This window comes from Haliotis rubra, unplaced genomic scaffold (genome assembly GCF_003918875.1).
Source record: "Haliotis rubra isolate DU_JTF1 unplaced genomic scaffold, ASM391887v1 Scf115, whole genome shotgun sequence".
Lineage (NCBI taxonomy): Eukaryota > Metazoa > Mollusca > Gastropoda > Lepetellida > Haliotidae > Haliotis > Haliotis rubra.
In genome coordinates, this window is record NW_025765059.1 from 22,372 (window position 1) to 42,925 (window position 20,554).

The 20,554-nt window shown below is 41.5% G+C and overlaps 1 protein-coding gene and 4 non-coding genes across 5 annotated transcripts in view; 1 reads left to right on the forward strand and 4 right to left on the reverse strand.

The window, feature by feature from the left end:
• Positions 1 to 179: 179 nt before the first annotated feature.
• On the reverse strand, positions 180 to 251 carry Trnae-uuc. Its single transcript has one exon. It is a non-coding gene; the product is annotated as a tRNA-Glu (tRNA).
• A 248-nt stretch (positions 252 to 499) lies between these two features.
• On the reverse strand, positions 500 to 573 carry Trnan-guu. Its single transcript has one exon. It is a non-coding gene; the product is annotated as a tRNA-Asn (tRNA).
• A 297-nt stretch (positions 574 to 870) lies between these two features.
• On the reverse strand, positions 871 to 942 carry Trnae-uuc. The gene has a single exon. It is a non-coding gene; the product is annotated as a tRNA-Glu (tRNA).
• A 247-nt stretch (positions 943 to 1,189) lies between these two features.
• Trnan-guu lies at positions 1,190 to 1,263 on the reverse strand. The gene has a single exon. It is a non-coding gene; the product is annotated as a tRNA-Asn (tRNA).
• Positions 1,264 to 13,154: 11,891 nt separating this feature from the next.
• Positions 13,155 to 20,554, forward strand: part of LOC124254198 (protein unc-13 homolog B-like) — a 219,012-nt gene continuing 211,612 nt past the window's right edge. Inside the window, 1 exon segment of the mRNA XM_046688088.1 lies at positions 13,155 to 13,609. Coding sequence (XP_046544044.1) covers positions 13,582 to 13,609 — 28 coding nt within the window. The 5' untranslated portion in view covers positions 13,155 to 13,581.

The following is a 20,554-nucleotide window of genomic DNA, read 5'->3' on the forward strand; positions in this document are numbered from 1 at the left end:
TGTTCCACAATAACACACTGGCTGACTTGATGCATGTATTGGAAAATGTGGACACTAGGATATACATGAACTTAAATCTATGAATTCAAATGCATGCCTTTTACTTATGACTGTGCACATGACAAAAACATACTTCTTGCAGTTGAACTCATTTTCTTGTGAGATGGAAAAAGAATTTGTTCCAATGCCGGGAATCGAACCCGGGCCGCCTGGGTGAAAGCCAGGAATCCTAACCACTAGACCACATTGGAAGCTGATAGATAGCAGGAATGTTGAAGGAGTGAATACTGGCTTTATTCCTGCCGTGCATGTGCACGGAGTTGTTGTTCATTAGGATGCTCAAGAGATGACGACCTGACATTAATGAATATCCCAAGTGCGTCAGAAACTTGCTTAGATTGATATTATCATTTTGAAGTATGTATTTGTGTCAACTATAGACATCTGTAAAATGAAAAAGAGCGAAATATCAATTACTTATGTTTACAAAAAGCAAGTGCGTCCCTGGGTGGGCTTGAACCACCAACCTTTCGGTTAACAGCCGAACGCGCTAACCGATTGCGCCACAGAGACGGAACTGACGAGGTGGGGCTCATTTTGAGATGTGACTGGTGTGGTGGAAGGTAAGTGTCCTTGCAGAAGGAAACGTCTCATGGTGTGTTTCATCCTCTGGTGTGTGAGGGATGGGATAGTGTTCCACAATAACACACTGGCTGACTTGATGCATGTATTGGAAAATGTGGACACTAGGATATACATGAACTTAAATCTATGAATTCAAATGCATGCCTTTTACTTATGACTGTGCACATGACAAAACATACTTCTTGCAGTTGAACTCATTTTCTTGTGAGATGGAAAAAGAATTTGTTCCAATGCCGGGAATCGAACCCGGGCCGCCTGGGTGAAAGCCAGGAATCCTAACCACTAGACCACATTGGAAGCTGATAGATAGCAGGAATGTTGAAGGAGTGAATACTGGCTTTATTCCTGCCGTGCATGTGCACGGAGTTGTTGTTCATTAGGATGCTCAAGAGATGACGACCTGACATTAATGAATATCCCAAGTGCGTCAGAAACTTGCTTAGATTGATATTATCATTTTGAAGTATGTATTTGTGTCAACTATAGACATCTGTAAAATGAAAAGAGCGAAATATCAATTACTTATGTTTACAAAAAGCAAGTGCGTCCCTGGGTGGGCTTGAACCACCAACCTTTCGGTTAACAGCCGAACGCGCTAACCGATTGCGCCACAGAGACGGAACTGACGAGGTGGGGCTCATTTTGAGATGTGACTGGTGTGTGAGGGATGGGATAGTGTTCCACAATAACACACTGGCTGACTTGATACGTTTCATCTCTCCTGGAGAAGAGGAGAGGAGAGGAGTTGAGGAGAGGAGAGGAGAGAGGAGTTGAGTTGAGTATTAATTATATAAGAGTAAAACATGCTTTGAAGACGTCTTTTAATTCCCAAGAATTTCATTTGTTTCTTGGATATTATCATTTTTGCATTTGTTGTTGATTTATAATTTAGTTTGTTGATAAATCCATAGGTGTATTTGAATTTTTTGTCACTTCTCATTGTGACAATGATGTGGTGATTATGGGATATGGTAACGTACGTCCGGTGTCTGGTCACGAGAAATATTTCGTAAATGATCTCCCTTTAGGATATATTGCAACAGTGCAAAGACTCTCATGGCGAACTTCACTGGAGTTTACCGAGAAACTCACTGTAGGTCTAGTAGAGAAGATGTTTGGGGTTGTTCAATGTCCCGCTGAGGATATTCCAGTTACATGACGGTGTTCTGTAAATAACGTGGTCCGGACAATCCAGTTGTTGACGTCTTGAACATCGATCTACGCAAATTGACTAGGATTTAAGATTATGTCACATGTCTTTTCTTTTCGAGTATGACAACACACAGGCCTGTTTGTAACAATGGAGTCATGAATTTGCTCATCTGTTTGTTTTAGCGATGAGTTGTATAATGTAAGACGTCAACGCCAGAGAATAACTAGTCTCGATTATGCGGTAACTGAAAATCGGTGATGATGCCAGTGTAGGAATCTGATTCCCTACTGTTAACACACATCACTTACACAATTGGCATTAAAGAGTGTGAGTTTGTTGCCTGACAAATGCCTAGAGATTATGTTACACCAAAGTGATATGTTGATAGGAATTTTGTCGGCTGAGTACAGAAGTTCTGACTCTTATCAGCAAAGAACAACTTTTAAAAAATGTGTTTGATGTGCAGCAGGTTGGAGGGCAGTTATAACTTTGATTGTTGATTCAGTTTAATTGATAAGTGCTGTTTGGTTTACCTTGAAACTTAGGGTCTTCAATTTCTATCATCAGGGATATCTTCACTGATCTCTTTAAGAGCGCTGAGTTCTCATTCGATCAATTTCCTTGGAGCTATTTGACTTTCCACACGAACAACCGGTGTACTCAGAAGAATGCATTAATATATAATTGCTGTGTGTTTACAGAATGTCTGTATATAAAGGAAGTCCATTTATCCTGAACAGCTATGCAAAATGAATTTGGTAACACTGTTTAATTCCTATGTCAAGATTCATTTCAATCTTTGTAATGGGCACAGTATCAATCATCAGAAGCGTGCAGATAATGTATGTGCGGTGGTATGTTATGCCACTAACCTTTCAGCACGTAAACGGGACAAGGCGTGTATTCCGTTTCCAGACTAATCTGTACATGTTTTCCTGTTCACATTGTATTTTCTTCTAACGTGTTCAGAATAATGTTATAACCCTCATAAAATGTCACAGATGTTACCAAAAAATGCCGAGCCTCAAAGTGTTCGGTTCCTGACGCTGGAAAAATTGCTTTCTCATCTTACATGAAATTCGCTAAGCTTGGAGTTGATTTTGGTTACTATTGGACAGAATCCACCGAAGAGGATTCTCGACCACATGACTTACAACGTTCCACTGAATTAGGTACACTCAATGATGTATGTACGTCTTTGGTACACTTGATTAATGTAACCGACGGGTATTAGGGATTACGTGTATTGAGTTATTATTCAACGCTAGTGGTATTTTGACAGTGTAAATTTTGTTGGCTCTTTTACTGTGAGTCTATCCAACGTAGAGAGAGATAGGATGTACTATAGTCCGTCACACACTGCGACATTGTTGATAGCTATTCCAGGGCTTGCCAGTACTCCCGTGTGAAAATGTTGTTGTCAGAAACTTTATATGATAGTTCCTTTAGTAAAATATTTAATAGTTGACATAAATTTTAGAAATTCAACACCCAGTTAGGTCGACGGGTATCATTATTAACTGAGCCAAGTTGGATACCTTTTGTTGTTTAAACGTAACTTGCAAAAATCCGTGTTCCAAAAGTTAGGTTGACGGACTATAAGAGAAGCAACTGTAACCATGATTGGATGAAGCGTCGTAAATCACCTTTTAGCCATCCGCTTACCATTGGGTATGAACAGATGTAACTGAACTGAAAAAGCAAATTAACCACGTATATCTCAGTTTTCAGTTCCACGTACACTGTCACTGTTCTTGAGAAAAAACCAAACTGTTGTGTATAAATGTATTTCCCCATTTGAAGCCAGTTGCTTTCCTGTAGGATATATATGTGGTAATACTCTTTCCATGAGATGTTTGATCGTGTAAAGAAAAGCGCAAAACCCTTTCCACAGAATACCTGAAACTGATGAAATTCTTCAAAGGCATTTAGAAGTTGGTGTAGTAATACAAGACAAACATATGGATAACAATTTCTTTATTTGTTCCACACGACGTTTCAGGGCTAGTTCCTGCCCTTTCTTCAGGTGGATGCATTTCAAAATCTGATGAATCAGTTGGCAAAAATGATGTCGGATGCAATTCCCAATACCATACGTTCCCCATTTTTTTCAGGTGAAAAGGTGCCTAGCCTTTGCATGTTTAAGACGGGTGCAACTGGTGGGGCAGTAGACGCCCACCTTCTCGCGAACGCCAGATATTATCACTGTTTGGTCGTGATCCATAAACACATGCTCAGTTATCGTATCATCATGGTGTCAATCATTGGATTGTCCTGATTGTCCACAGGCAACGACGTACGGATGTCTTCTTCTTACTGCAATGCCCCCACCCCCCAACCCCCAATCTCACATGGGTGTTATCAATGAAGGCACCTAACTTTTCAAATATAGTTTTTCCAGATGATATTCACCTTTGACATTTGATTTGTACTTTTGCTGACAGAAATGTAACTATATCTTTGGTCAACAATTTCAGTAGCATAACTGGACTAAATATTCTAACCTCAGTGAGTTTCGAGGTTTAATTAAATCCACTTCCCTATTTCTCCTAACGGCAGTGTGTAAGACGGCGTTGTCCACGTAGTGGTTGCTTTTATACTCAACTGCAAACGTATTGTGTGAAAAAAATAATCTGAAGACAATCACGCACTTCAGGAAATGGAAGCCATTCTGGTGGGGGTGGAACAGGATTCCTCAAGCCTTCCTTCAAAGACTTGTCTACTGTATGAAACGGCGAGGTGCGGCTTGTGTCGCAGCTGAGGGAGACATCACACGCTATCGCTTCCAAACTCAGCTGAAACTTGTCAGTTTTTTGTTTGATGGCAGGGGCGTACCTACCGTTGTAGAAAAAAAGTCCGGGCTTACACATGATTGTTGCAAAAAATGTTGGGCAAGCCCTCAATACTATCTAAATGTAAAGTTTTGCAACCTATCGGACTTACACGAAAAAGGTGGCTTGCTACGCCCCTGGATGGGTAACCTGTTTCCGGATTGATCTTTTCAGGGAACGCAGATCAACGCTCATTTGTTATCAAGTGTATTCTTAATCATTCTTTCTTAACATTATCTACATATTTTATGATCTTTGTGTTATCTAATTTGTATGTACATCCTGCGGGTATGTGTTATCAGTTATCAATATTAACATACTCCTGGCATTTAAACATATTTGAATATTGAAGCTGATAGCTTCTCATCCCATGATGGTGAAACTACTGAACAAAATTCAAAGTGTTGGACACGGTTTCTAAAAGTTGAATCCAGAAATGTCCTCCCTTTGAAATTATTTCCTTTGCTATCTGTAAAAGCTATTGAAGATATCTGTGGTAAGGTGAAGAATCGTTTAAAGCTCTCTTTTGGTTCAGTGGGCGTAGAGACAGCGAGCTATCAAGATGTACTACTTTTGCAACACTAACTTTTCTGTGCTCAGAACACTACATTAAATTCGAGGAATTATCCACGACAGAACCCGCTGTCTGGCAGAAATGACAGAAAATGAAATCTTGCAAGTACAGCACACTTCCGTGAAACCTTTCACAAAGAAAGATTGAGAATGCATTATTCCAACCAACACATATTTTTCACCTTTTCGTTTGCTTCCACACCTAAATCTATAAAAGCAGGATATTGCAACATCGGAGTGGAGGTATATGTATATAAGTGGAAGAAATTTGGACCTGGTTCTAAATCTTGCACTCGCCCGATTGTTTGTCATCGTTGAGGTAGCATCCATTAAGGCTCTGATTGCCTAGCAGACTTATTTAACATTACCTGTAGGGCAAACGCGTTGCATTTTCTAAATCCTGTCTATTGTGGAAACAGGAAAAAGAAGTTTTGACAGTAAAATGTCAAACATCAATAAACCTACATAACTTCTCTGAGCTATGGATGTTACTCCGTCTTCACAACATAGCAACTCTTCACGTTCACGTGAGCGATCTCCTATCGAACCACCACGAGCCATTCAAATCTACTTCAGTGGATTTGCAGGGGACTTAGGCATAATTTAATGAACTGCAGTTATTAACACAGGATATAAACCCATGAGCTATCTTCTTACAAGAAATATATCTTAAACAAACAGATAAATTTGATTAAAGGCAATATAGTTCAATTCATTCATTTTCTCGTCCTAGTGATAAGGCTACCGGAGACACTTCTATTTTAGTGCGTCAGGGCGTCATCCATAGTGATGAACCCCTAAACACAAATCTGCAAGCTGTGGCAGTTCGTCTTACCTTGAATATTACCTTCACATTTTGCTTCTTTTACCTTCCTCCTTCTTTGAGTCTTCTGCAGACGTCTAGACTTATACGACCAGCTCACAAAACCCTGTATCATCATGGGTGATATAAATGGACACAATACTTTATGAGGAAGTTCAAACATTAATAAAAAGGAAAAGAGAAAGGAAAAGATTTTATGTCCAATAATGACCTGTTCATCTTTTTAATGATGACTCAGAAACTTACCCTGCTACTGGTACATATACATGTATAGTAATTAGATTTATCTGTAATAGATTCACACTCATTGAATGAATTTACATGGTCAGTGCACAATGATCTCTTTACAAAGGCTAAATGGCCTTTGTATGAAACTCGGTGAACAAAGATGGTTAAACCTGAACTATCCATTGACCTTCCTGATCCATTTAAATGTTGTTGTTTTTCTGATGAATTAAACAATGTAGCTGGTGAGTGAATAGGAAAAGTGTGTCACGAAAATACAGTCGAGCACCGTTGTGTCGAACTCTGATAACACGATATCTCGGTTGTCTCGATATAACGTCTCGGTCCCGGCAAAATCCTTCATAATTTATCATTATTCAAGCTCTTTTAACTCGATACGGATGTCTCGATATTTCGGATATCTCGATATAATTTCATGGTCCCAACAAGCAAAATTACCCTTTTAACTCGATATTTGCACAGAAACTCGATATTCACCTACTTTTCATGGGCAAGTATCCATGAACTGAGGTTGTTTCACGGTTGCAGATACCTAAGGTATGGAACGTGATAAAGAGAATTAAAGGTAAGGGTACCAAATCGAACATCGACTATCTTTAAAATGAAAATGAACTATTTATGACACTACACTCACGTGCAAAACAAACGTCCCCAAGTATTTTTCAACTACCAAACAACACAAGCTCAACCACGAATAGATATGCACGTTTACTATGCATGACGAAGGTGTATGTAAAGCATGTCTGACATAAAGAAAGAGGACGTGGTAAACCTAACAGTGGTACAGGGAATGTTGTCACCTGTTGGTCGATTGTCCAGTATTCGAACGCAAACCAAAACAACAAATGACAAAACAGAGGTTGAAATGGGAAGGGAGATCGTCAATACCGCGCATGTCCACCGCTTACACCTGTGCACGTCAGAATACGTCGTCAGGCCGCATGTGTAAGTCTCCTGACCACGTGACTTTGGATCCGACGCAATTCTGTCTGTAATGCCTGAGCCAGTGCATTTCTCGTCAATCGAGGATGTGGAAGCTGTAGAATCAGACGTTCAAGATAGCCCCACAAGTGCTCTGTCGGAGAAATGTCAGGGGATCTTCGTGGCCAAGGCTGTACGAACACGTTGTTGACGTTGAGAATGGCAGTTGTGACAAAAGCGGTGTGAGGTGTTCTATTGTCTTGTTGAAACAAGGTTCCTGGATATTGCTGGAGGAAAGGCAGGATATGGGGCCACAGAACTTCATCAACATACCGAGGGGCTGTCAGGCTGCCATTGATGATAACAAGGCCGGTCTTGGTGTTCCAACATGCCATCCCAAACCGTCACACTCCCTCTACCATATGTTTTCGTTTCCTGAACGCAACAACGTGCCGTCCGTTCCCCTTGCCGATGGTAGACACGTCTTCGGATCTTCAGTTCTGTTCAAATGGAACCTACTCTCGACGCTGATAAAACCCGTTGCCGGTTCCGTTGCTGCCACTGACGAACATTCCTGGCCAAAACCAATCTTCGACGTCGATATTCTGGAGGTAACGTCATGCCCCTCAACGGTCTATAGGCTCCGATTTCCATGTTGACGTTGTCGTCTGGACACTGTCCACCTGCTGACGCGATGACCAAGGCTAAGCACTAATGATGACGTCACGGCGAGGAATCTGTTGCTTAAATGAAGCGTCCGTATATAACGGCCCTCTTGTGGGGTAGTGACTTCCGGTCGATCACTCTTCCAATTTGTCTGTAACGTGTGACAAATGTCCTAATCGTTCTTTTTGCACAACCCAGGATTCTTCCAACATGGTCGTGCGTTGCCCCCAGCTGCAGCATGCCAATCGGTCTTTCTCTCGTTTCTGCTGTTAATCGAGGCATGCTCTACTGGTTTTTCAGAAGATTGTGTTTGCAAAGAACAGTTTCCAACGTGTTTTATGACCGATCTCCATACGGGTGATTTCCTGCACGTGCATGAAATTTCACTAAATAAAGTCATTATTCCCGCTTCTGGCATGCAACACGTGCATTTCCTTGGGGAGTCATACATTTGTGTGTTTGGGCAATGTGTTCAGTACTGTTTTTCATGTTTTTGACCATATCCAGCAAATATAATATAAATTGAATTTTGGGGACGTTTCTTTTGCTCGTGAGTGTATATATATTGCAAATAAACTTGGTGAAACTTTGGCTAAACATTCTTCCTCGTCTTAAAAAATATCGAAAGCAGCAAGAAAAGAGAAACATAAATTTCAATTCAGATAACAGAATAATCAGATTATCTGAAATATCTTTCTATTCGAGACTTTCATGATGCTCTTGGCCAAGCTCATGATTCCGCTACAGGTGATGATGATATACATTATCAACTCCTGAAACATTTACCAGAATCATGTTCAGAAACCCTGTTAGATATATTTAATGACACTTGGATATCTGGTAAATCCCCACCATCAGGGAACGATGCCAAAGTTGTTCCCATGCCGAAACCTGCACCTCATCATACCAGTCGATCGCATTATCGTCCCATTTCATTTGTACAACCGTGGAACGTATGGATATGGTACTTAGAATTAAATAACTTATCAACAAATATTTAAAGTGAATTTCGAAAAATTCGTACCGTTTAACATTTAGTCCGCATGTAGTCATTTGTTAAAAATGTCATTATTAACAACAAATTTGCAGTGTCTATCTATTTTCTTTATCTAGAAAAGGCATGTGACACGTCTTTTGGTTACATTTCATCATCCAGGCCTGAGGTTTTGCCTTGATTCCTTTAGAATCCAAATAATAGAATGTATGTGCAAGCTGATGAGCCATCTCCAAAACAACGACCCAAAAACTGTCCCACAGCCATCTCTAAAACAACGACGCAAAACTGTCCCACTAAACCATTTTAAAATCTAACTAATCCAGCTATTGACTGTGTTTATAATTCTGTGTTGCAAGAAAAAATAACTTATTCCATCCCTAGGCATAAGAACACTACATAAGAACACTGCTGTAACAAAATTTACCCAACCCAAATACTTTTCACTCTTCAACTGCTTAAGCCACAGGTGGATCTTTCGTTAACACTAAACTAAACAAATCGACCACAAAGCAACTTATGTATCTGCAAGAATATAATCAATTAAGAACCAGTTACAGTAACTACAAATCAATATTTACAGATGTCAGTAATACTTTCAGGAGATCCAGAACCATATCATCATGATTACTAAATGACAGTTCAATGTTTACAGCAGAATCAATAGCTTTAAATTATGTAAATGCTCAAACTAAATAAATTGATAGCATTTCATAATATACTGGACAAAATATGTCAGTGATATTGGTATTTTTATGATTGATATTTTATCAGTGTGTCAATGAATAAATAGATTTTACATAGATCACTACCTATTTTTGTCCAGTACATTTTCTGTTTCCCTTTCCTGTCTCCAGGCCATAACGAATATTTCTTGTAAACATCCACTTTTATTTAAAATCATAGAATTATATATTAATCTCGCTACTAGCCAGTACGACATTCTCTTCTGTTGGTTACCCAGCAAGGTTGGCATTACACTATGACTGATGCTGCAGCCAAAACAGCACTCAAAACAGCACTCACCAATCTGTGACACCATATCTAATCTGTGATTAAATGCCTGTAATGAGAAATTACATTAAAGGTCAAATGCAAAAGATGTAGGTATAAATAAGTTACATGAAATTAAACCAACTATCGGTTAAACCTACTTGTGTTGTCAGTACAGATGTGGCATTGGCCACTCGAGATACACACATGAATATTTGTTGGACGATCCGGATCCCATGTTTTGTTCCTTTGTGAAGAATCACAGTGAGGCATGTTCTGCTTGACTGTTTTGATTTTTCCTTCACAAAGGATAAAATTTCAAATCATCCTATGAAGGACTTTTTAGATATAATTAGTTCTTATTTGATTATTGGTTTTTCAAAAGGAATTGAACCACATGATACATTTTGACGTTATTCATATATATGTAGGTAGAATATGATTATGAACTTATGATTGTTTGGTAACTTGACTCCTGAGGGTTTCTTGGACTTCAGTCATGCACAACAACAAAGCACATGTGATACATGTGGCTCACCTTAGACAAGTGAGTTTGTTCAAAATTGCCTCTGTTCATCCAGCAGAAAATGGGTACCCGGTGAGATAAGTCATGTGACTATTAACCTTCTAACGCCTCACATGCAGCTTGGGTTATCCGGGGTAATAATAATCAATTTGTGATTACAGAGTCCCGTGTCAACTAGTCAGATGGATACTAGGCGCTATATAAATGCATTATTATAATGTATTATGTATATCCTTGACGGGGATTGGAGTAATGAAAAACTATTGTCCTCCCTGAAAAGGTATATCATCCAACATCATTCAGTGAATATTCATATCTATCACCGTTTTTAATCTTAGTATATTTGTACATTTTAGGTACATGTAAATAGCTAACATTCACTGCAGTTGCTAGCAGCTGAAGGAATGGTAAAATATCTTGCTGAGGAACCGTGCAGGAAGCCATGCAGGAAACCGTGCAGGAGGGCGTGCAGGAGGCCGTGCAGGAAACCTTGCAGGAAACCGTGCAGGAGGCCGTGCAGGAAGCCGTGCAGGAGGCCGTGCAGGAAGCCGTGCAGGAAACCGTGCAGGAAACCGTGCAGGAGGCCGTGCAGGAAGCCGTGCAGGATGGCGTGCAGGAAGCCGTGCAGGAGGGCGTGCAGGAAGCCTTGCAGGAGGGCGTGCAGGAAGCCGTGCAGGAAGCAGAAGAAAGGCCTTAGTGTGGTGTCCTAACTTTGGCTTCTTGCGATCTTTGGCCCCTTTTTATACTGTGTTTGTTAACTGATAGTTTAATATTTGCATGCTATTAAACTATATTTAGAAATGTTATAATCTGGTTATTATAATGTCATTCGATGTCAGCTCTTTTGAAATAGACCTATTCTTCATTCTCACTCACTCACCCAAAGCCACCCACGAAACCCATCCAACCGACCACCCACCCATGACCACCCACCCGTCCACCCGTTCTCACTCACTCACTCACTCACTCACTCACTCACTCACTCACTCACTCACTCACTGTGTTAGCTCATGAAGTATTGTGGTTACGATATGTACAATATTGTATTCACATGATAACTGTCACATCTCATGAAGTATTGTGGCTGCTATATATACAATATTGTATTCACACGGTGACAGTCACATCTCATGAAGTATTGTGGCTGGGATATGTACAATATTGTATTCACACGGTAACTGTCACATCTCTTGAAGTATTGTGGCTGGGATATGTACAATGTTCCACGCACACAAGTAACTGTCACATCTCATGAAGTATTGTAGTTGGGATATGTACAATATTGTATTCACACAATAATTGTCACAGCTCGTGACGTATTGTGGCTGCGATATGTACAATATTGTATTCACACGGTAACTGTCACATCTCATGAAGTATTGTGGCTGGGATATGTACAATATTGTATTCACACGGTAACTGTCACATCTCTTCAAGTATTGTGGCTGGGATATGTACAATGTTCCACGCACACGGTAACTGTCACATCTCATGAAGTATTGTGGCTGGGATATGTACAATGTTCCAAGCACACGGTAACTGTCACATCTCATGAAGTATTGTGGCTGTGATATGTACAATATTGTATTCACACGGTAACTGTCACATCTCATGAAGTATTGTGGTTGGGATATGTACAATATTGTATTCACATGGTAACTGTCACAATCTCATGAAGTATTGTGGCTGGGATATGTACAATATTGTATTCACACGGTAACTGTCACATCTCATGAAGTATTGTGGCTGGGATATGTACAATATTGTATTCACACGGTAACTGTCACATCTCATGAAGTATTGTGGCTGGGATATGTACAATATTGTATTCACACGGTAACTGTCACATCTCATGAAGTATTCTCATGATAGTATTGTGGTCACATCTCGATATGTACAATATTGTATTCACACGGTAACTGTCACTTCTCATGAAGTATTATGGCTGCGATATGTACAATATTGTATTCACACGGTAACTGTCACATCTCATGAAGTATTGTGGCTGGGATATGTACAATATTGTATTCACACGGTAACTGTCACTTCTCATGAAGTATTGTGGCTGCGATATGTACAATATTGTATTCACACGGTAACTGTCACATCTCTTCAAGTATTGTGGCTGGGATATGTACAATGTTCCACGCACACGGTAACTGTCACATCTCTTCAAGTATTGTGGCTGGGATATGTACAATGTTCCAAGCACACGGTAACTGTCACATCTCATGAAGTATTGTGGCTGGGATATGTACAATATTGTATTCACACGGTAACTGTCACATCTCATGAAGTATTGTGGCTGCGATATGTACAATATTGTATTCACACGGTAACTGTCACATCTCATGAAGTATTGTGGCTGGGATATGTACAATATTGTATTCACACGGTAACTGTCACTTCTCATGAAGTATTGTGGCTGCGATATGTACAATATTGTATTCACACGGTAACTGTCACAACTCATGAAGTATTGTGGCTGGGATATGTACAATGTTCCACGCACACAACAACTGTCACAACCTATGGATTATTGTCGAGTTGTAATCATGGTGTAGCAGCCACTGCTTATTGTGCGGTTTGCTGAGGTCTGTCATTTCGACTAACTGTGGGCGAGATAGTTGAAATGAGATATAACCATATTGACTGAATCTATAAATCGCCCTATAACAAGATTCCCATGAGATTTCTCTCGTTCAACATAATGATAGAATCCCATTGAGCTACCGAGACAAAGCAGTGTTATAGAGGAGTTGAGTCTTGATATATGCACATACTTAAACTCACTCATTCGTCTTATTGATCAGGAGAGTGGCTGGAGTCCTCGTCGTCACTGGTGCCAACAGACGCCAAGTGTAACACGCCACCGTGTGAAGAGACGGTTCCAAGTGTGGGGATAAACACAAGTGATATGAGGAGTTGAGCCTCACGGTGCTACCAAAAACAGGACAGTTCCGGCTTACCTACAAGGCCCCGGTACAACAAATGAGTTAACCAGCTTATGGATGCGTCGTCAGGGACCCTCAAATAGGAATTAATTCTTCACCTGTATGACAGATTCAAACGGAAACTTACTGAGATTATGACTTAGCAGCGGAGCACGTGATGGTTTTCACGCGCCCCTGAGACCATAGGTGACTGAACTCAACAAGTCCCTTCCAGTCCCACAAGGGCATCGACTGGTACAAAGGGGTTTTCCTGGAGATGGCCTGTGCAGTGGTCAATGTCACAGGTACGTTGCTTTAAAGTATTTACTATGCCTTGCTTACAATAAAATCATACATTATATTGTTCCTGTATCCTAGTCACAACATCACATCATTCCATTGTCAGCCTCACCACCTCACTGTCCCATCAGTCCATGTCTTCAACATCACCACATCATTCCATTGTCAGCCTCACCACCTCACTGTCCCATCAGTCCATGTCTTCAACATCACCACATCATTCCATTGTCAGCCTCACCACCTCACTGTCCCATCAGTCCATGTCTTCAACATCACCACATCATTCCATTGTCAGCCTCACCACCTCACTGTCCCATCAGTCCATGTCTTCAACATCACCCACATCATTCCATTGTCAGCCTCACCTCACTGTCCCATCAGTCCATGTCTTCAACATCACCACATCATTCCATTGTCAGCCTCACCACCTCACTGTCCCATCAGTCCATGTCTTCAACATCACCACATCATTCCATTGTCAGCCTCATCACCTCACTGTCCCATCAGTCCATGTCTTCAACATCACCACATCATTTCATTGTCAGCCTCACCACCTCACTGTCCCATCAGTCCATGTCTTCAGCATCACCACATCATTCCATTGTCAGCCTCACCACCTCACTGTCCCATCATTCCATGTCTTCAACATCACCACATCATCACATCACCACATCATTCCACTTTCCTCACCCTCACCCCATCATAAAACTGTCCTCACCCTCACCCCATCATAAAACTGTCCTCACCCCATCATACCACTGTCCTCACCCTCACCACACCCTGACAACATCATTCCACATGTCCTCATCCTCACATCCGAAACCACCCCTTTCCCATGCGGAGTGTTTGGTGCCTCCCAGAGTTTGTGGAGCATGAAGACATTGTAGATAGCCTTGTGACTGAGATAATCACAGTGATAAAGCAGTCGCTGTTCTACCGCTACTCGCGACCACATTAGTAATCAATACACTGTAAGTGACTTCTATTCACTGATGTAACCAGTCCGTGACGAGGCGACATCACGTCAGCTGACAGCAGCCCCGGAGCGCATGTCACCTGAGTGCGTATGTCATAAGTATTGTGCTTGTATATGATTGGTCCTATTGTCAATAAAAATGCCAAGTCTCAAGAAATGGCATGATATCAACTTGTTTTCTGTACAACCGATCGTTAACAGTGTTACACTTCAGAAGATTTGACAGTGGCTGTATATATTGAAATCAATGAAATCAGAGAGCCCTGTGGGTCTGTCTATGAATTTTTATGCCGTCGGAATTCACAAAAATAACAAAATACTGTGTGCATCCGTGTGTACGTTGTACCAAAACGTATCGTGTTTGTATACTGTCGACATTTTCGTGTCTGAGCATGGTAAACAAGTAAACAAAGACTATTCTATATTCAGATGTTGCCCCCAATAACACATACCCAATCCTTGTAGTCGTGGTTCTTGCAATAGGACATCTGTAGCTATTGACTGTTACCCTGGTAACACATATACCCTCCAAGCACACGTGGTTCTGGCTATGGAATAAATCTTCCCTCTCCCACCTCCAAGTGAATGTGGGTCTTGCCATAGAATAATCTCCCAATGTACCTTCTATGTGGTGAGGGTTTTAGATTACTGATTGATCCTTCCCTAAAAACAATCCGTATCTTCCTTGTGAGGGTTCTCGTGGTACCGTTCTCGCTATCGAATAATCACCCAGTCGGACACATACTCTCTGTGTGGTTCTAGTTCCAGCTATTGAATAATCCCATATTACACATGTACCTCCTCTGTGATGAGGGTTCTCGCTATAGAATAATCCCCCAACAAGACATATACTTTATGTGTGGTTCTAGTTCTAGCTATTGAATAATCCCACATTACACATGTACCTCTCTGTGATGAGGGTTCTCGCTATTGAATAATCCCACATTACACATGTACCTCCTCTGTGATGAGGGTTCTCGCTATAGAATAATCCCCCAACAAGACATATACTTTATGTGTGGTTCTAGTTCTAGCTATTGAATAATCCCATATTACACACGTACCCTCTTTATGGTGAGTGTTCTCGCTATAGAATCATCCCCCAGTAACACATATTCTCTCTTAGCGGCGGGTGTTCTCGCAAGAGAATAATTGCCCAAACAGCAGATGCATGCCTTCTTATCCTGGTTATGAATATTTCATTTCTATCTTCGACCTGTCTTTCAGTTGTCGACGTACCGTAATTAGAGAGTGTCTTGACATCGCGTGATACAGATGAAACATACTGTCCAGAAAAAATACATCAATATTTATTGCTGTCCCTCTACATTAACTGGACTAAATATCACCTTTTACTGTTGTGTCAGCTGATTGGTCAGCTGATTGGTCAGCCCATACATAACCGATCGCTAGAGCTCAGAGTGAGTGAGTTTGTTTTTACACCGCTTTTAGCAATATTCCAGCAATATCTCGGCAGGGGACATCAGAAATGGGCTTCACACATTGTACCCATGTGGGGAATCGAACCCGGGTCTTCTGCGTGACGAGCGAACGCCTTAGCCACTAGGCTACCCCACCGCCCCGGTAGAGACCAGAGTGCACACCCCATTTACTGTTTGGTATAAACAAGAACAATCACTCCTTTAAATGCTGTTAGTTTACTGACCGTTTATTTTAGACAATCATTAGACTTCGTTTTACTGCTGTGTCAGCTGAACGCTCGATATACACAAAAATGAACATCCTTTTTCCTGCTGGGCCACCTGATTGCTTGATTTTTACCAGAATGCACGCATCCTTTCACTGACGTGACAGTTGATCGCTTGATATAAAAGAGGATGAACATCCCTTTAACTATTGTGATACCTGGCCGCATGATAGAAACCGGAAAGAACATCCCTTTTCACTGTTGTGACAGCTGATCGCCTGGTCTACACTGTCGTATAGTCGGTGCTTGGATCTGTGCTGGATGAAGTCAGTGTAGGGCAAGTGAAAGCATTTTTTTTCTGAACTTGTGTCTTCTGGGTTGTAGCGTGTTTGTCTCGAAATATGAGTACACGCTGTGCTGGTTTTACGTGTAATTGTCGACCGGATGCGGCCGTAGTGCGTGGATATGCGAAGACCGGCTGAAAGGTTCTGAGGCTAGTTGTGATGGATTGGTGACCATTTTTCAACATAATCCTCCTCTGAGATCCACACGCTTGCTGGAATGACTGGGGACCACTCAATGGTGCAACAAGTTTTGAAAGAGACTGAGATCTGAGGGATTCCGCGATGTTCAAGGAGTTCAAATCTACAGTGGATTCGTGGAAAGCCGAATCCATCACCAGCTGATCATTGTTTATTCTCGGGCTCATCGTGGCAAATCCAAGAACGAAACTAACAATTTAAAACTGGATCTGTTTGAAAACGGGTGTCGGATTGACATGCGGTAACCAGTTTTGTCATCACCAGAGAATGCCTAGTTATTCTGATGCCTGCAGACATATGCTCGCAGTCTGTGTTCTTGATTTAACTACAGCCTGTATGCAAGGAAGGGGTTGTGCGTAATGCACCTCGTGCAACTCGTGATGTCCCGCATGGACTACAGCAACAGTCTGTTGTATGGTTTGAGTCAGCATCTGCTGAACAAACTCCAGAAGGTACAAAATAGGGCAGCTCGTATTGTGAGTCGTGCACCAAAAAGATGCCACATAACACCGGTATTGATGTCCCTACACTGGCTACCAATAGAAGCCAATAGATCTTGTGTTTTGCCTACCACTGTTTGAATGGTACAGCATCGAGATATCTATCAGAACTGATCTCCCCATACCATTCTTCACGACGTCTAAGGTCTGAAAACCAACGCCTACTTGCAGTACCAAACTCAAGACTAAAATCCTACGGCAACAGATCGTTTCAAGTAGCAGCACTTCAGTTATGGAACTCACTACCTCAGAACATTAAAGAATCCCCCACCCTTGAGACATTCAAAACCAACCTAAAACCCTTCTCTTCAGAAAGTTCTATCCCCACGAACTATCTCCTCCCGTGAACTTCCAATCTATGACTATTGTAGCGCCTTGAGCATGCACCTTTGTGGATGGAACCCAGCGCAATATAATTAGACATTATTATTATTATATTATTAATGCAGGCAAAATGTAGGTATTAGTAGCTCGGTTCAACACTTTTCAGTCACCCCTTGTATTTATCTTCTCTCGTTGACGTCTCCTATCGCTGTGGACGTCTTGTACGACGGACGTGGACGTGGGTGTCTACCAAACACGCAGCATGATGAATATTGAGAAGTCACTTAGGCGTCTGCAAGCAAGATATGGAGCAGATTGTATATTGGATCTGGACGTGAGTATCTGCACCAGGGACTCTACCGGATGAGGATGTTCATTGTGTGGACGTCGGTGCATGCGTTACGATGCATACTTGTGTCTATGTCTGCCGGGTAATCAACGTACTGATTACACTGTGTGGAAGACGGGTGAAGAGATTATAGTCTCCTTAGTCGATATCAACATACAGTAAGAGCACATAACAACACATGCACGAGACAGGTTTCATCGAATCGTATAACTTAAAAGTACTCGGTGTCGAGTGGTATAAATTCATATTCACTAATCGCCTGTTATGTAAATCGTTGGGGACAGTTATGTATTTCATCAGATACTCCCACGGTAGTTGTGTATTGATTTCCCTTACGCTGGAGTGCAACATCCACGGATTATCCTGCCAATTGTGTCCTTCATTAGCTATCATAGGGGAGACATAAGTTGATATGAGTTGTTCCAGTAATGCGTATACAGCAGTAATCCCCGAGTAGGGCTCTGTTGTTGCTGATCAGGCCATAACTGTATCAGATATCTGGCTATCTGTGTCTGGGATCATCTGCAGCTGTCTGAATAGAACATGGAGGATTATGACTGTCGGAATACAAATCGTTTCATTGTGACAATACAACAATGGTAAATTATGACTGTCGGAATACAACTGGTTTCATTGTGACAATACAACAATGGTAAATTGTGACTCGGAATACAACATGATAAATTGTGACTGTCGGAATACAACACGGTAAATTGTGACAATATAACAATGGTAAATTGTGACTCTCGGAATACAACACGGTAAATTGTGATTCTCGGAATACAACACGGTAAATTGTGACTGTCGGAATACAACTCGTTTCATTGTGACAATACAACAATGGTAAAGTGTGACTCTCGGAATACAACACGGTAAATTGTGACTATCGGAATACAACACGGTAAATTGTGACTGTCGGAATACAACTCGTTTCATTGTGACAATACAACAATGGTAAATTGTGACTCTCGGAATACAACACGGTAAATTGTGACTATCGGAATACAACTCGTTTCATTGTGACAATACAACAATGGTAAATTGTGACTCTCGGAATGCAACACGGTAAATTGTGATTGTCGGAATACCACATTACCAGTTGTAATCTTCAGAGATAACTAAATGCATAAGTAACTTAATAAAAATATGTCATGCCATCCAAGTAACCCGTGATAGTGGGTTCCAGTGCCATGATTAGCCCCGATTATGGTTAATAAGTTTGTGAGCTCTGTACCCGTGCTGGTTGGTGTCTCCAACGCTCTCAGATCTATACCTGTTCGGGATCTTCCACACTCAGATCCCACGCCGAGATAGAACTAAAATATTGGCCATAGAAGGGTTTCACTCACTCACTCACCCACCTACAGACTCAGCTCACTCACTCACTCACTCATTCACCATGGAACGTTGCCATGGTGTTCTTCAGTTATTGTGATGTACGTGTGTGATACATGTCAGACACACATCTTTCGTTGATCACGTATATTAGGAAATTCATTTTCAAATCTCCAAATATAAATATACATAGAATGGATTTGGAAAAGTCGGTGGGTTAAATCTCTTGATAGTATTTAGCACTAGTGAATCACATATCGTCCATTTTAACCATTAGCCATCAGAGTACGAGTAGGTAGGTATGTAGGTAGGGATGGCACGTCATGAGTATCAAGTGCAGATGTACTGAACCAGGCCCACCTCTCTGCCTACATAGCTTCTCCCATTGCGGATACAGCGGTATAAATGGGGATGGCGACGTCCCTATGGGCGCGGATCACGTCAATGTGGGTGGGGAACAGAGGTCTAATTAGAATAGACCCATATATCTTTCAGCTACAGCATGACATGGAGTGAACGCCCCTCCGCCCAGATAGTAGTGACTGAGTCTCCCCTTGACGTGTGGTAACAAGATACGCGGGCTATATCCTAACTAGAGGCAGCACGGTGACAATACATGCCCACTGTCTACTGCACTACGATGCCAAAGACTGAAGATGGGATCTACTGGATTACTTTGTCAGCAGTACGTGTAAATAGACCGCCAAAAACAGCCGTGGTCGACTCTAATCACACACTGTATGATACTATGGACCAACAAAGGCAGATGTGGTCCAAGATGCTGATAGCATCCGCTGTGCAATGTTCAGTCACCTAACTCAGTGAAGAAATAGTCACAAAAAGGTTACCATCGTAATGCCTAGTGTTGTGATAGAATCCATGGAGTTGCAGACAACGGTTGTGAGATACAGGCATCCATGGTGATGTTGACAACAGTTGTCAGACACAGGCATCCATGATATGGTGATGTTGACAACAGTTGTCAGACACAGGCATCCATGGTGATGTTGACAACAGTTGTCAGACACAGGCATCCATGGTTATGTTGACAACAGGTGACAGACATTGGCATCCATGGTGATGTTAACAACAGTTGCCAGACACGGGCATCCGTGATGATGTTAACAACAGTTGACAGACACAGGCATCCGTGATGATGTTGACAACAGTTGACAGACACAGGCATCCGTGATGATGTTGACAACAGTTGCCAGAAACAGGCATCCATAGTGATGTTGACAACAGTTGTCAGATATAGGCATCCTTGGTGATGTTG